Source organism: Acomys russatus, chromosome 17 (genome assembly GCF_903995435.1).
Source record: "Acomys russatus chromosome 17, mAcoRus1.1, whole genome shotgun sequence".
Classification (NCBI taxonomy): Eukaryota; Metazoa; Chordata; class Mammalia; order Rodentia; family Muridae; genus Acomys; species Acomys russatus.
In genome coordinates this window covers 47553885-47572222 of record NC_067153.1, presented here as the reverse complement: position 1 = coordinate 47572222, position 18338 = coordinate 47553885, and the positions used below count along the sequence as shown (strand labels likewise).

Below are 18338 nucleotides of genomic sequence, written 5' to 3'. Positions count from 1 at the left end.
CCAGAAAGCAGTACATACTCTGCCCCCCCACCCCCACCCCCAGACATGGTTTCTCTGTGTAACAGCCCTAGCTGTCCTGGACTCAACTTTGTAGACCAGGCTGGCCTCAAACTCACAGAGATTTGCCTGCCTCTGCTTCCCCAAGTGGTATTACAGGTGTGCACCACCATGCCCAGCATGTAGTGGCAGTATATCCTTTGAATTAATGTCCAATATATGGTATAGGTTTTCCTATAACCTGTAGGGGAATGTTAATTCAGAACAATGCTGTTCTGGCAAGAGATCACATCCAAAAAGACCTTCTAGGACTGAGTTCAAGGCCAGCTTGGTATAGAGCAAGTATCAGGTAAAGAAAAACTTAGATGCAGGTGTGGTGGCTCATGCCTTTAATCCCAAACAAAGGTAAAGTTAGTTTATAGAAGGAAGCACCCATGTTTGAAAGTGATGTCTAGTTGAGTGGCAGAAAAGGTGATGAATCAGAGAAGAGTAGACAGAATAGGACATGCCCAACTCTCAAGAGAAGAGAGAGGAGAGGGAAGCTACTTCAGAGGCAGTTTTATACAGGACAGACTAGAAAGATGCAGAAAGACAACTCAGGTGAAGATGGAACAGGCCAGAAAATAAGAAGCCAGAAGATTAGAGCAGATTGCTGAGTTAGTTTGAGGCCAAGCAGAACAATTCTGGGCCAAGAGAGAAGCCAGATTAAGTCAGTTGGGAGAAGAGTTTGAGCCAGAACAGCTGAGTTGAACCAGCCAGCCCAGAGCTCAGAAAGAACAAGTAAGAATGAGCTTATTAAGCAGTAAGTCTCAGAGGCTGAGATATTGCAGGCCTAAGTTAGATTTTATGGAGGTCAGACGCTTCCAGGATTGGGCCTAAATTAGCCGAAGGAGGCAGTAAGCCTCCAAGACAGCAATTGAGCCAGGAAAATAAAATTACTTTTATAATTGTCAGAATCCAGAAGTCCTGGTTATTATCTTGTTAAATATAGGTTTGGATAATAATGTTAGGCACAGTTACGACCTGGTTATTATTTTCATTTAGAAATTAATCATGACATAAGGAAATACAATGTGTGTTAAGTTGACAAAGGGTGGACTTGTAATGGCTATTCTTGGTTGTCAATTTGACTCCATCTGGAATTAACTAAAACTCAAAAAAGAGAGTGTTGATTTTTTGTTTGTTTTTTGAAATAGTGTTTCTCTATGTTATTTTTGCTGTCCTGGACTCACTGTGTAGACCAGGCTGGCCTCAAACTCACAGCGATCCGCCTGCCTCTGCTTCCCTAGTGCTGGGATTAAAGGTGTGCGCCACCATGCACACATATATATGTATGTATGTGTATGTATATGTATATAGAGAGAGTGGGTTTTTGCCTGAATGTGTCTGTGCACCACCTGCATGCAGTTCCTATGGATGCCAGAAGATGGCATCAGATTCTTTGGGACTGGAGTCATAGATAGTTGTGAGCTACTCTGTGGGTACTGGGAATTGAATACCAGGGTCCTCTGTAAGAGTATCCAGTGTTCTTGACTACCAAGTGTTCTCTCCAGTACCCTCACCTCTTTTTGTGTGTACCAGTGTTTTGCCTGCACAAATATCTGTGTAGTACCTGAGTATCTGATGACTGCAGAGGCCAGGAGGGGGCATTAGATTCCCTGGAACTGGAGTTACAGATTGTGAGCCACCATGTGGATGCTGGCAATTGAACTCACAACATGATCTGCAAAAGCAGTCAATGCTCTTTCTGTTTTGTTTTTGTTTTTGGAGACAAGGTTTCTCTGTGTAGCCTTGGCTGTCCTGGACTCTTATTTGTAGACCAGGCTGGCCTCGAACTCACAGCGATCAGCCTGTCTCTGCCTCCCTGAGTGCTGGGATTAAAGGTGTGCGCCACCACACTCAGCTTGCAGTCAGTATTCTTAACAGTTAGAGCTCTACATTCCCCACACCATGTCTCTTATTAGAAAAAGTTGTTGAATGGTTGTGTGTAAAATCAGTGAGTCTTTATTATGAAAGCACTGAATAGAAAAGTGCTTTTCCACTATAAAATGGTCTCACATTTCTCTGTTTAGGAGTTAATGAAGACACTCCGCAAGGAAACAGATCTGAAACAAATACAGACTTTAGTACAAGGAACCAGTACACGACTCAAATATTCACAAAATGAACTAGAGATGATTAAAAAGAAACACCTTGCTGTGTTTTACCGGGTATGTAGACTTGTCAGAAGTTTTATGGAAATTTAAATCAGAATGTAGAATTTTAAGAAGCTACTTACATAACTTATAATTGTAGATACTTTATCCCATGTTTAAGATTATATTACAGCTGGGAGGTGGTAGCACACCCCTTAAATCCCAGTACTTGGGAGATAGAGGCAGGCAGATCTCTGTGACTTTGAGGCCAGCCTGGTATGCAGAGTGAGTTCCAGGACAGCCAGGGCTGTTACACAGAGAAAACCCCTGTTGCAAAACAACAACAACAACAAGCCCTTGATGATTTTTACAGTTATTTAATCATGTTATTTGGCTGTACCAGAGTCTGTTCTAGCCAAAGTCTTCTTTTATTGCAAAAGACATCTACTATGTTTTTAACTTTACTGTATAAAAATAAATAGTTACATTATTAAGCAGATTTTTTCTTATTAGGAACAATCTCAGCTACAAAGTGAATTATTGAATATTGATTCTCAATGTACTATGTTAAGTGAAGGAATAAACAAACAACAACAAAATATTGAGGAACTTCAAGATAAGATAGATAAGGTAATGAATATTGCACTTGTTATTAAATAGCATATAGAATATAATAGTTCTAGACTGGTATTGGGGCTTCTTGACTGTGTACGTATGACTATGAATTCAAGACTAGCTCAGGAAATCATCCTTAGGAGCTGTATTTGTTCCTGCCCTGAATAGATCATAATATCAAAATATGATTTGACCAGTATAAGGGATCATAGATTCTATATATATAGTTTCCCATAATTTTGATTATCCACTGGGATTAATGGTATATACTGCTATGTCAGTCATATCACATTCATGTTTAACCGAAGTCCACAGGTTTTTAACATGACTTACTATTAATATATTATTGTATTTGGAGCTAGATGTTATTTTGTTGGATTGAGATCGTGCCAGTCTTTTTATTTTTTAAAAATTCATTTATTATTTATACAGTATTTTGCCTACATGTAGGCCTGCCCACCAGAAGAGGAAACCAGATTTCGTTATAGATGTTTGTGAGCCTCTATGTGGTTGCTGGGAATTGAACTCAGGACCGTTGGAAGAACAGGCAGTGTTCTTAATCTCTGAGTCATCTCTCCAGCCCCCAGTCTTTTGACTCTAATGCTGATTCCATGTTCTAACCTTGAGTTGTTTATATTGTCCAAGATGTATATCTTACTCATATAAAAGATAGGTTTGTTTGTTTTTGTTTTTGATTTTTACATGTAGAACATTGTATTTTGAAGGCCTGATACCTATAGCTTTATATTAAACTGCATAATACCATTTAATAAAGCCAGCTCATGAGCTTTTTTCATGTAGTTTTCTGAATAAGAAGTTTGAAAACAGATGAGCATAGTTATTGGAAATGAAGGAAGAGAAAGCACTGGGATGAATGCGCTGATTACCTTTCAGCCTAATTCAGGAAAAGTTAAGAGTGAAAAATTATGCTTAACTACTGCTTATGTGTATTTTAAAAATGGTTATTAAATTTGTTGTTTTAAAATAATTTATAAGGTAGAAGATGACATATTCCAAGACTTCTGTAAAGAAATTGGTGTGGAAAATATACGTGAATTTGAGAACAAACACGTTAAACAACAGCAAGAAAATGATCAAAAAAGGTATTTTTTGTTTAAAAATGAGTAAGCAATATTGGTACACATGTAAAGAAGAAACTATTCCTTAATTTAAAGTAATTATGCTTGAGATAGGCTTTATTGCAGCTCAACAAGAAATAGTAGTGGTGGGCTTATCGCGCAGGAGTTGCTCTCACTTGCACTGCATACATAAGGCCCTATCTGGGTTTCATATTCAGTACTATCACTACAGAAGTGTTTGTGTTTGATATTTGGTTCTATTACTGCAGGGGATGAAGAAGCTAGAAAACTTGAGTTTTTTTTACAAAGAAATCTAACAGAAACTAGAACAAAAAAGAAAGCCGCACTAGTTCTTTTTATAAAGAAGTTGATTTCTTCCAAAGTTAATCTACAGTTTAAACACCATCTCTGTGGCGTGCATGTGTGTGCACGTACACACACACACACACACACACACACACACACACACACAAAATCACACACCATAAATTGTAATTTGTAATGAAATAAAATTCATTTTCTTAAATTTATCTTGTATCCTGAAACTTGGCTAAACAAATTAGTTCTTTTACCTCTGTGATAGATTCCTTAGGGCTTCTACATAGAGAGTCATATTTTCAGAAGTTAAAAAGTTTTCTTTCTTCCTGACTAGTTTGGTATTTTTTTTCTTACTTCATTTTCTTGCCTATTTCACATACTTCATAATACCGAATAAAAGTGGTGAGAACAGAAATATTATGTCTTTGGGGCAAAACAAAGCATTCAGACTTCCATACTAATCTATATAAACTTCAAGATGCTTTGGTCAATCTGAAGAATTCTTCATGGAAATTCTCACTGTGTGTGAGTGCTGAATTTTTAAAATATTTTCTATGGTAACTATTTAGATCCTTATACAGGTAGAGGTTTTAAAAAATATTAATATGTTAAGTTTCAGTAATAAATTGTATTGATTTTCAAATGCCTCAACAACTTTGCATACCTAAAATGGGCCTAATTTAGTCATGATGTACTAAATAAATTATTTAAATATTTTATATACTTAAAAATTACCAAATACTGTTGGTAATTTTGTGTCTAAGTGTATTTATCAGGGTAATGTTAAACTTGAGCTGTGTGGTCTCTTATCTTCCTTCTGAATGGAGTAGACTGTATAGAATTGGTAGTTTATAGAATTGGTAGTTTCTTCCCCCTTGACTACCTACCATTTTATGGAAAGGTTTTTATTGCCGGTGTCTTTAATAAATGCAAGGTTATTCATCATTTAGTCTAGAGTATGCTTCTTGGGTGAGCTTTCGTAGTTGTGTCTATCATGAACTTTCTGTATTTTATGAGTTGTCAAACCTATTGACAAAGTTATTTTAAATATACTTTTTAAGATGGGCATGGTGGTGCACACCTTTAATCCCAGCAGCACTAGGGAGGCAGAGGCAGGAGATCTCTGGGTTAGAGGACATCCTGGTCTATAGAGCAAGTTCCAGGACAGGTAGAGCTACAGAGAAACCCTATCACAAAGAAACCAAAAAAAGAAAAGAAACTGTCAACTATTGCTGGGCAGTAGTGGCATATCCTTTTATCCCAGCACTTGGGAGACAGAGACAGGTGGATCTCTGCGAGTTAGAGGGAGCCAATTCCAGGACAACTAGGGCTACACAGAGAAACTCTGTCTCAAAAAGGCGGGGGCAGAAAATGACAAATATAACATGCACATCCTGATGCACACAGCCGGGTTTTTAATAGAGTATCAGAAAATTTGGCAATGACAGTGATATGTTAAGAATACTTTCAGGGCCGGGCACGGTGGCGCACGCCTTTAATCCCAGCACTCGGGAGGCAGAGGCAGGTGGACCACTGTGAATTCAAGGCCAGCCTGGTCTACAAAGTGAGTCCAGGACAGCCAAGGCTACACAGAGAAAGCCTGTCTCAAGCCCCCTCCCAAACAAAAAACATAAACAAAGGATACTTTCAGGAAGCCTTATTACTAGTTTTTTGAGATAGCGCCAGATAGATTTCCAAAGTGGTTGTACTAGTTTGCATTCCCACCAAGAATGAAGGAGTGTTTCTCTTTCTCCACATTCTCACCAGCATGTGGTGTCACTTGAATTTTTTATCTTAGCCATTCTGATGGGTATAAGATGGAATCTCAGAGTTGTTTTGATTTGCACTTCCCTGATGACTAAGGACGTTCAGCATTTCTTTAAGTGTTTCTCAGCCATTCGATATTCCTCTGTTGAGAATTCTCTGTTTAGTTCTAAGCTCCATTTCTCAGTTGGGTTATTTGGCTTGGCGGTGTTTAATTTCTTGAGTTCTTTATGTATTCTGGAAATTAAACCTTTGTCAGATGTAGGGTTGGTGAAGATCTTCTCAAGACCCAGCTGTTCCATTCCTTGGCATATACCCAGAAGATGCTGTAGCAGACAGCAAGGGTATATGCTCAACCATGTTCATAGCAGCCTTATTCATAATAGTCAGAACATGGAAACAGCCTAAGTGTCCCTCAGTAGAAGAATGGATAAAGAAACTGTGGCACATTTACTGTGGAATACTACTCAGCTATTAAAAACAAGGAATTCCCGAAAATTGTGGACAAATGGATTGAACTAGAAATGATCATATTGAGTGAGTTAACCCAAAAGCAGAAAGAGTCAGATGGTATATACTAACTTATATCTGGACACTAGCCCAAGGGGCATGTCCCATGAAAGTCTTCACTTACCAGGAAAGTGGGACAGAGGGGAGGACATCCTATTGGGACTCTAGGTGAGAGAAGCATGGGAGAATGAGGAAATAGAAGGATCCAGAGGGTCCAGGAAACCTACAAGAAGAACATTATGACAGGTGGATCTGGGCCCAGGGGTCCTGCTCAAACTATGGCACCAGCCAAGGACAATATGTGCAGTAAACTTCAAACCCCTACTCAGATCTAGCCAATGGACAGGACATTCTCCACAGTTGAGTGGAGAGTGGGGACTGACTTTCACACGAACTCTGGTGCCCCATATTTGACCATGTCCCCTGGATGGGGAGGCCTGGTGGCACTCAGAGGAAGGGTAGCAGGTTACCAAGAAGAGACTTGATACCATATGATCATATACAGGGGGAGGAGGTCTCCTTCAGTCACAGTCATATGGGAGGGAGAAAGGGGAAAGCAGGAGGGAGGGAGGAATGGGAGGATACAAGGGATGGGATAACAATTTAGATGTAATAAGAATATATATATATATAATTTTTTTAAAAAAGAATACTTTTAGGGTCGGGCGGCCTTTAATCCCAGCACTTGGAAGTCAGGCAGGCAGATCTCTAAGAGTTCAAGATTAGCCTGGTCTACAGAATGAGTTCAAGGACAGCAAGAGACACAGAGACACAGGACAGCAGGACACAGAGAAACCCTGTCTGAGAGAGAGGAGGTGGTGTAGGAGAGAGAGAATGCTTTTAGGATACAGTAGTTTATGGTTATGAATTAGCAGTCCCTTTCATAGAACATTCCTGATGAAAATACCTACTATCTGATATTTGCTTCAGATAATGCAGAAACTATGAATGGCATTGTAGGTGAAACAAAAGTCAACATGAATTGATAATTATTAATTGGGTAAATTGTATAAAGGCTTATTATAGCATTCATTCTACTTTTGTGTTTGAAATTTTCTATATGAAGAAATTAAAGGGGGCTGGAGAGATGGCTCAGTGGTTAAGAGCACTTACTGCTCTTGGAGAAGATCCAGGTTTGGTTCCCAGGACCCACATCAGGCAGCTCACAATCACCTGGAACTCCAGTTTCAAGGGATCTGATACCCTCTAGCCTCAGTGGACATCTGCACAAGTGTGGTACACATAATCCCACAAATATACATAGGTTTTTTTTTTTAATCTGATAAAAGGTTTAAAAAAATCAATGCAAAGAAATAATGCAACTCTTCTTACCACCTTTAATGCTTGACTTTATTATACTAGATTAGAGTTTGAAAAACAGAAAACTCGGCTTAATATTCAGCTTGAATATAGTCGAAATCAGCTTCAGAAGAAACTGAATAAGATCAGCACATTAAAAATGACTATCAAGAAAGGCAGAGAAGACACTGATGACCTAAAGAAGGTAATTTTTTATGGATTGCTGAAGTGCCAGTTTGTTGAAGTTACAGCTTCTTTCATTGGGTGGAAGTTTTTTTGAGCACCTAATGGTGCCTCATTGGGACTGGGCATACACATTCCAGAAATACTAAAGCAAAACTAACAGAACTGATGAGTTATAGGATATTAAGTGGGAAGAGAAAGAGAGAGAGATGCCAGAGAGATTCAAGCATGTAGATGATGGGAGAATTTTGGACTGGAACTACAAACTTAGGAGTTACTGGTCAAGTGGCACATGCCTGTAATCCCAGTACTTAGGGAGGCAGGGTCAGGCAGATTGCTGTGAGTTCAAGGCCAGCTTGGTCTACAAAGTGAGTCCAGGACAGCCATGGCTACACAGAGAAACCCTGTCTCAAAAAACAAAAACGATGTGACAAAGGGAGGTCGAGAGCATGTTCCAGTGAAGAAACAGTTGGGATTCTAGAAAACTCAGACATTTTAGGAAGAAAGCTAGAAGAGGCAGTACAGACACCCAGCACTGTGGGAAGGAGGAAATGATGAAAACTGTTAAGGCAGGCTAGCATTCTATAGTCTCATGAGCACTTCTACTAGACATGTGAAACACAAGTAAGGTGACATCAGGTTGAGAAGTAGATTCAAAATTAAGGACAAAGGGAGGCAGTGATTACCAGCTTCCAAAATCTATAGAATAAGAGGGTCACAATCTATGACAGTGTAGTAGCACACAAAATAAGGGGGTTTCTCTTAGGGTGAGTAGGTGTTCTTACAGATAATAGCAAAACTTGTTTATTAATAGAAAATATATTATGTGTATATACACATGATATTATATATACCATATATAATGTATGTATACACACAAATTCTGTTCAGACTGAAGAAGAGTATCTGAAAATTGTGGATGAACTCATGGTGAAGCAAGAGCAAGTTAAGGAAGTGTTTGCTACTCAGAGTTCCAACGTTGAGAAAATTCATATTCAGATTGAAGAAGAACGCAAGAAGTTTTTGGCTATTGATAGGTAACTAATAATTCTGTTTGAAAGACATGACTAATAATTTAAAATTATACTTCCAATTTGATATTATCTAAACTTGTTTGAATGTTTACCCTTTGTTGCCCCTGATCTCACATAACATCTTTCAAATGTTCTAATTTGGGGAAACCATGATAGGTGATTTATTGCTTACAGTGAAGTTCTTTTTGGTGGCTGAAACATGAACCCATGTGTAGTCCTTTTACCCTAAATCTTTTCTGATACTGTTACTTTCCTGCCATCCAAGGATTCCCGCTTGTTTATGTCTGCATTTAATGCAGTATCTGGTACCTGACAAGTTTATGTGCTATCATGATGACAGTGCCTTGAAACGGCTGATTTGTGTCAAAATGACATCTGCTTTCTTATGATTGGCCAGGCCATGCACACTTTTCTTTAGTCAATCCTTGGCTTGTCATAATTTTCCTTGCTATTTAGAGACCTTCAATGCTTTGAGATTCAGCCTCTTATATTTAAACAGAATCATTTCTACTTTTCTTTACATTCTTGAAAACCATCCATCTTTCTCTAACCTCCGCTGTAGTGTGATCTCTTCCTTCCTTTCTCTCTCTCTCTCTCTCTGTGTCCTTTTTCTGATCTTGTTTAAAGGTCCTTGTTGGCTAGTGTTAACTCTCATAGCCACTTTCAGATAAGGCATTCCATGAGTGATAGAAACCAGATTGGCAAGGAATCCAGTAATTGATCTGTTATCTGTCTGTTAGAGACATTATCTTAGTTTAAGCTTCTAAAATATACAGCCTATCTGAAAAGAAAATGGAGGTTGAAAACTGCAGGTTTAACAATAAACTAGTTGGGGCTAGATATGGTGACAGACACTGTAATCTCAGCAATTAGAAGGTGGAAGCATTCCAAAGTTTGCGGTCAAGTAGGGTTATATAGTAAAACCTTGTCTCTGAAAAGAATTAAAACAATTGAAGGAAAGCAATATCTTTGCTAACTTTGATTAAAGAAATGTCTTTGAAAAAATGTTCCCCTGAATCAAATGCATACATTCATCATTGATGGTCTTTCTCAGAAGTGATAATGTGTTAATCAGGGACTGGCTGGATCTCCCATAGGAAAGTAGGTTTTTCATGAAAGTTTATAATGTAACATGTTCTTTGGTATGATTACCAAATGACTAAAGTCGCTTTTCACATCTGTATTTACAGGGAAGTGGGAAAATTACAGAAGGAAGTTGTAATCGCTCAGGGTTCTTTGGAACAGAAACTGCTAGAGAAGCATAACTTGCTGCTGGATTGCAAAGTTCAAAACATTGAGATAAGCCTTGTGCTGGGGTCATTGGAGGACATCATTGAAGTGGAGGTATCTAGACAATAATATATGTGCAATTATGCAGACTTAGCTGATGTCTTCGACTTCTCATGCTATGGCTTCTTTAGCTCCTATGAGCGGAAAAGGGGAAAATTAGCAAGGTATTTTGAGTCAGATATTAAAATGTTAAGCTGAATTAATATTGAATCACTACATAAAAAGATAAGTAAATTTTCTAAATTGGTCATAATGGTGTAAGCCTGTATAGACATAGCATTTGAGAGATTGGAAGGCTGAGAGGAGGATCAAGAATTCAAGACCATCCTGGGTTATATAGTGGGATCATATCTCAAAAATACATATATATGAAAACTCTAAGGAGAATCAACCTCAAGATCTTGTACTTTTTAATGTTGTAACCTTCTGAAGTGATGTCAGATTCTCACTTAACAGGGTCTGCTGCCCTCTGGAGAATTTAACTTTATTAGAACCTCTCTTCTGAGGTCAATAGTGCTTAACTGACCTGGTGTTACCAGTCTTCCACTTCAGGCACCTGTCCTACCTAAAGGAGAAAAATTTACTGAGATGCTTGTGAAATCATAGTCCAGGGACAGAAGCTTCCTAAAGATTGGCACCTAGTCACTGGACTGTAGGTATTTCTCTGTTCCTCTACCTCACCACCACAGTACTGAGGGACTATTTACAGAAGCTCCTTTTGTTGAGCTCATGCCTGGCTATCAGAAAAAGTATCAGAATTAGCATCAGACTTAAACTAAGAAATGAATGGGGCTCTTGGTATTATCAGGATAGAAATTTAAGAGAAATGTGATTATTAATAAGTTAAGAACGGGGGCTGGAGAGATGGCTCCAAGGTTAAGAGCACTGGCTGTTTCGGGTCTCTTACGCTGCCAGCAGGTAGGGCTGGAACAGGAGAGGATTCGGGCCTGCCATTTCCTCTCCCTGGGGGCTGAGAGGGTTGGGGCTGAGAGGGTTGGTGAATGTTGGCGGCCCAGCCTCTTCCTACGATGCCTGGAGGAAAAATACACTGAGTTGGGAGTCTTGTCAGAGCGAAGTCTCAATTTTATTATGGAGCATTCCTCTTATATAGAGTATAGGGAGTGGGTGGGGCATAAGGTGTGGGGCCAATCAGTTCGTGTTACATAGCTATTGGTAGGCAGGGCTCGCACCAGGATGTGCCGGATGGACCATGCTGAGTCATGCCTATGTAGAAGTATTTACCAGAGACTGTTGCTGAAACTTGAGCGAGGCTCAGTTCTGTCCTCAAGGCCTCAGAGGGCTGACAGATTTGACCATAGGGCCCAACAGGCTGTTCTTTCAAAGGTCCTGAGTTCAATTCCCAGCAGCCACATGGTGGTTCATAACCATTTGTAATTAGATCTGGTGCCCTCTGAATACTGTATAAATAATGAATAAAAAAATATTTTTTTAAAAAAAAGCTAAGAACTCTACTGGATAGTCAGTGTGTAGAACAGGATAATGTAAAGGAATTTGAAGTCAATCTCCCATAGCCTCCACAGTGGGAGACAGCTAAGGAAGCAGTGTGGAATATACTAAGATACCGGAAAGTTCAGGTGGTAGGAGGCTTAACTTAGGCAGTGAAAAGTACAGTGGTGGGGCTGCAGAGAAGGCTCCGCAGTTAAGAGCACTTGCTGCTCTTGCAGAGAAGTTCAGTTCCTGGTACCTACATCAAGTAGTTAATCTGTAACTCCAGTTCCAGGGGATTCATTGCTTTTTTCTGACATCCACTGGTTCTAAAACATTTACACATAAAATAAAATGAATAAATCTGTCTCAGTCTGTGTTCTTTTGCTGTGAAGAGACACCATGACCATGGTAACTCTTATGAAGGAAAGCATTTAATTGGGCTAACTTACAGCTTCAGAGGCTTAGTCTGTTATCATCATGGCAGGAAACATAGCAGCCTGCAGACAGACATGGTGCTGGAGAAGTAGCTGGGAGTTTTATATCCAGATCCCATGCAGTAGAAAGAGAAAGACTCTGGACTTAGAATGGGCTTTTTGAAACTTAAGAACCTAACCCTACTTTTTAACTCCAACAAGGCCACACCTCCTAGTCCTCTCAAATCATGCCACTGTCTGGTGTCTGTGGGAGCCATTCTCATTCAAACCATCACAAAATCTAATACTTTTTTTTCCCCCCGAGACAGGGTTTCTCTGTGTAGCCTTGGCTGTCCTGGACTCACTTTGTAGACCAGGCTAGCCTTGAACTCACAGAGATCCACCTGCCTCTGCCTCCCAAGTGCTGGGATTAAAGGCGTGCACCACCACTGCCGGGCTTCAAAATTGAATAAGTCTAAAAGGAAAAAAAAAGTATAGTGCTGATAGACCTGCTTTGATGGCAAGAAGTTGAGTCCACTACATGAGGATAACCAGACTGAGAATTCCAAGCCTGTCGTTAGTGGATGACCGACCCTTGGAACTGCCTCTCTCCCATGAGATTTACTGTTGATAGGACTGAGAATTCTGAAGCTCCAATGAACTGTCTCATGTCCACAGCCTTACTCTCAACAAAGTGTTTTAACACTCACCAGGTTTTGAAAAGATGGTCAGGAAGAAAAAACTTCTCTTCTTCACATATAGATCTTTCCTGGATATATATGTGTGTGTGTGTGTGTGTGTGTGTGTGTGTGTGTGTGTGTGTACTTATATGTACATATGCATACATATGTAACCAGTATAAGTTCATTACTACAGTATAACATCGATAGAGAAGACCCGAGAGCTGGGTGTGGTATAACAAGACACCTTTAATCCCAGAACTCAGGATACAGAGGCAGAGGGATCACTGAGTTTGTAGTTACTTTGGTCTACATAGTGAGTTCCAGGCAACCCAGAGTTACCATCATGAAAGCCTGTCTCAAGAAAGACTCTAGTTGGAGTCGTGAACCTGGGATAGTAGGACCTAAAAATGAGATAGATTAAAGCCTCCTGCAACATCCAACTTTATTCAGAGCACCAGATAATTTATACTCTGACGTTTAAGAAGAGTCACCTCAGTGAAGTGTACAATCACAAGGACAAGTCACATATGGCAAAACATGTTTTTCCATACAGGCATATGAATAACAACAGCTGAAATAATTCATTCCTATTTAATACACCTGGGAGGAGCATGAAAATACATTACAGTCTGTTCTGAAGATACTGAGGTCACAGGACACTTATGTTCTTGGAGTTTTCTCAAAAGCACTCAGAATTCTCACACAATTTCATTATTGGACTGTATTTCAACAGGGTAGTATAATGTGATAAGAAAGAATGGAATGGAGGCACAGGGACACATAAGAAAGAGGATATAAAGCTAATTGTTTTCCTAGTTTCAACTCAGTCATTTTTTTCTTCTTTTTTGTGGTTGGTAAATATACAGAAATGTAATTGATAGTGAAAGTGTAAAACTAGTGCATGCCTTTAATCCCAGCACTTGGGAGGCAGAGGCAGGCAGATCTGTGAGTTCAAGGCCAGCCTGGTCTACAGAGTAAGTTCCAAAATAGCTAAGGATGCATGGAGAAACTCTCAACCCCACTCCCCTCCCAAAAAAATCTAAGCAATTTTTAATGGCTTCAGAATGGCCATTCTAACTATAGAAGTTCACCAAGATATATAGTGTTTGGTACTGGGAAAGTGTTTGAGTGGCTACCTTAATCTAGTTGTGTCATGTTATATGTTTATTACAATAATGTTATTTAATAGTTAAAATTTGTTTGGTGATTATTTCCAAAATAAAAGAAAAAATTCTGTGTGATATAACATGCTTGAATGGTCATGATAGTTTTCCTATATTTGGACAGTCCAGTTATTAAATGAATAAACAAACCAGTAAAACCAGAATGAGGTAGAAGAAGGAGCTGAGATTAAAAGCATAGAAAATCTATTCATTAAAGCTTTTATACATATCAACAATAAACTTGCTAAGAAGAAAAATGTGTTCACAATAGCTTCAAAAATTAAAATGCATAGGAATAAAGCTAGCCAAAAGGTAGGAAACTTCTACAATGAAAACTTTAAAATCCTGAATAAATTGAAAAAGATAGTTGAGGACATAATAACCTCTCATGCTCATGGATCAACAGAATATTTTGGATACAGTCATCATACTGAAATCAATGTATAGACTTAATGCAATTCCTATTAAAAAAAACTTCAATGCCATTCCTCATAGAACTAGAAAAAAATCCTAAAATTCATATGGAAGCACAAAAGACTTTGAGTAGCAAAAACAATGCTAAGCAGAAAAGGCAGTACTAGGAGCATCACAATACCTGATGGCGGATTTTATGACAGCCATAATAAAAGAGCATGCTACTAACATAGAAAAGACACACAAACCAATGAAACAGAACAGAGGATCCAGAAGAAAACATACATTGGTTTTCATATACTTTAACATACACTTTTAGCAGCCTGATTTTCAGTACAAGGATTAAAGTCAAGTACTGGAGAAAAGACATCTTCAGCAAAGGGCACTAGGAAAATTATGTCACATGTAGAAGAATGAAACTCCTTTCCTTTCCCAATATGAAAATAAATTCAAAATAGACCAAAGACTTTAATGTGACACTGGAAACTGCTAGGGGAAACAGAACCCTCTAAAATATACGTAGAAGTGAGGACTTAATGAAAAAGATTCCAACAAGAACAGCAAGAATTGGCAATTAATCCATGAGTGGTGGCATACACCTTTAATCCTAGCACTTGGGCAGCAGAGGCAGGAGGATTTCTGTGAGATCAAGGCCAGCCTAGTCTACAAAGTGAGTCCAGAACAGCCAGGACTTCAAGAGAAACCCTGTCTCGAACCCCTGACACACATAAAAAATGATTTTGACAATTATCATAATGGCTACCATCAAGAAAACAAATGCTGGTGAGAATGTGAGAAAAAGAAGGCACTTTATATGCTAATGGAAATGTAAACCATTATACCCACTATGGAAATCTGTACACATGTTCCTCAAAAAGGCTAAAAAGCACCATATAATTCAGATATACTACTATTCTATATATGCCCTGAGGAATCAGCATACCACAAACACACTTGCATACTTGTGTTGATTGTAACACTGTTCAAAATAGCCAACATATGAAGCTAGCCTAGATTCCAATTAACAGATAAATGGGTAAAGAAAATGTATAGGCACACATGTAAAGAATGATAAATCATTTGAAGGACTTATGATCCTGACATTAAGCAAAATAAGACATCTTATACAAATGCCATGCCTTATATGTAATGGAGTCACACTCATGACATGAACAGCTTCTGCAATACATTTAGCATTCAGCTTTAATGTGTATTTGAGCTGTCTTAATACATATATCATGTAAAGTATAAACTTACTCCTAAGAAATCTACTAAGGGTCTTTTTCCATTTTGTAAGTTTTAGTTTTCATCAACTAAACAAGTGTTTTACACCAATAGCCAAACAGTAGTTGAATAAACAGTAATTTGCTCTTCCTTTTTAAAAAATGTATATTAGAGGTTGATCCATTCTAACATGGGGGGAAAAAAGGAGGCCTAATGCTGATTATTGTTGGTAGGTCTCAGAGACTTAGATAAAAAAGCTTGAGAGAAGATAGCTAGTAAGCAGCTGAGGTGAGAATTGAGCAGACATGTAGGATGGGCTGCACTGATCGAAGGAAAAATGTCAGCCCTGAGAGTGGCTCCCACCTGCTTTGTCAGTAAGGTTGCATGCTTATGTCAAGAATGGCTGAGCCAGGCTTTGGTGGTTGTGTGGCTGCTATAAAGGTGATAACTTTTTATCTGAACAGCTCAAGTGGCTGGAGTAGAGGTTACTGTTCAAGAAAGTGTCTGTTTTTCAGCTAACTGAAACAGAAAGTACCCAGGCAACTGCTGATATTTATGAAAAAGAAGCATCCATCCAAATAGACTACAGCCCTCTAAAGGAGGATTTGAAGGTAACTTAAAGATTTCTGTTTGTGATTAACAGTAATAATTGGATATTAAAATACTATAGAATTATCTTATATGGTTAGGTTTAAGATATGTGGGATAGGCTTGTTGGTGAGTTTGGAGGAGTTTGCGCTCCCACCACCACCACCAAGGTTTTTCTATGTATCCTTGGCTGTCCTGAACTCACTTTGTAGACCTTGAACTCACAGAGATCTGCCTACCTCTGCCTCCTGAGTGCTAGAATTTCAGGTTTGCACCACAGTGCCTAGTTTTTTTGTTTTTTGTTTTTAATTTGGGCATGGGGAGACATCAAAAGGGAAAAAAGAAAGCTAGGGTGATTGCAAATGCCTGCAATCCCAGCACTTGGAAGGAAGAGGCAGGAGGATCAAAAAATGACTGTCAGCTTGTGTACCATGAAACCCAATCTCCAAAAAACCAAATTGGGGCTACAGAGGTGATTTAGTCACTAAAGTGTTTGCCAACCAATCATAATAACTTGAATTTGGCTCCCCAACACCCACAGAAAACACTGGGTCACACAGTTTCAAGTTTGTAGTCCCAGAACTGGAGAAGCAGAGACAAGTAGATCCCTGAAGTTCATTGGCCAGCTAGTCTACCAATCAGTGATCTCCAGGTTCAGTGACAGATCCTGTCTCAAAGATAAGATAGAGGGTTGGACAGATGGCTCAGTGGTTAAGAATATTGGCTGCTCTTCCAGATTTTGTTCCCTACCCACATGGCAGCTCACAAGTATCTGTAACTCCAGTTCCAAAGGATCCAATGCCCTATTCTAGCCTCTGTGGGCACTGCATAGAGGTTGTGCACAGAAATATGCAGGCAAAAACAATTCTAAAAATTAAAATAACTCTTTTTTTGTGTTTTGTTTTTGTTTTTTGAGACAGGGTTTCTCTGCGTAGCCCTGTAACTTGCTCTGTAGACCAGGCTGGCCTTGGACTCACAGAATTCTGCCTGCCTCTGCCTCCTGAGTGCTGGGATTGAAGCAGTGCACCACCACACCCTGGGAACCAGCAGTTCTATAGTTCTCTGAACACCAGCTGGAAATGTCAAGAGTTCAGTTTCAGTAAGGCACTGCCTATGTGGGATGGCATCAGATTCCACAAATTCAGGGCACACACTGCTTACATTTCAGATGCCAATCACTCAGGAGTGCTGCAGCCCTCAAGTGCAGTTTTGTTAGAATCACACACAGAATTCAGGGTAATAATTTATTCTATATGTACCAATCCATTACTGGATGAAGAAATAAAAAGGAAAGTACACGACTGCTCCTAGGTATGGTGGAGGTTTATTGTAGAGAGGGGGGAGAACATAGGTAAAGGCAGATACATATGGGAGAGTCCAGAGTAGATATGACCAGACTGAGCTGTGCCATGTGAGGAGGGGGAGGAAGAAGAGCCAGATGCAGCAGCAAGGAGGCCAAAGGTACAAAGAGAGCAGGTAACCAAAAGTGTTGGATTATATAGAGAAGAGCAGCCCAGCCTCCTGGCCTGGAGAGTACAGAGCAGGGGGCTGGGTATGCCAGCCAGGATGGCCCTGTCCAGGTTAGGGGCTGAAGGATGCATGGAGATCCCTCAGGATCCACTTTGATATGTTAAATAGACACCTCAACCATTTGTCCCATGTTTGAAACCTAACAGTTATGAAAGATATAACATGGGAAGAGCCAAGTGAAAGAGATGCATAGGGCAGGGATGGAGGAGGTACAGAGCTCCCGTGCATTCTGCTTCCTGTAAGTGTGTTGCCTTGCCAGCCTGTCCATGTGTCCATCAACCTGCATGCCCTCCTCTGTACATGACTGATTCAACTGGTGACTTTGATGATTAAACTGAATCCCTAGCTTCAGTTCATTCCCAGAGAAGACATACTAAGTTACAAGCTTATATTCCCACCTGGTACACCTAGCAATCCGTTTTCATCCTACAAAAGCCAGTTTATTAACATTAATTCCTTGTTACCATGGAAAGGGACAGATTGTGAAGAATAGGAGCTCCTTTCATCTTATCTCTCAGGAAATGGTAAGGGTGTTAGTTCTAAGCCTGGAGCCAGAATGAATGCCAAATACGTATTACAAAATGGCAGAAAATAGCCTTTTTCTTTGTAATAAGACAAGCATGCTCTAGACAAGCTGACCTTAAACTCAT

The 18338-nt window shown here is 39.5% G+C and overlaps 1 protein-coding gene across 1 annotated transcript in view; it reads left to right on the top strand.

The window, feature by feature from the left end:
* Positions 1–18338, top strand: part of Smc1b (structural maintenance of chromosomes 1B) — a 59044-nt gene that overhangs the window by 25585 nt on the left and 15121 nt on the right. Inside the window, exons 12-18 of the mRNA XM_051160137.1 lie at positions 2070–2207; positions 2646–2762; positions 3744–3850; positions 7781–7922; positions 8792–8937; positions 10125–10278; positions 16086–16181. Of these exons, the coding sequence (XP_051016094.1) occupies positions 2070–2207; positions 2646–2762; positions 3744–3850; positions 7781–7922; positions 8792–8937; positions 10125–10278; positions 16086–16181 (900 nt within the window). The remainder of the gene's footprint in view (positions 1–2069; positions 2208–2645; positions 2763–3743; positions 3851–7780; positions 7923–8791; positions 8938–10124; positions 10279–16085; positions 16182–18338) is intronic.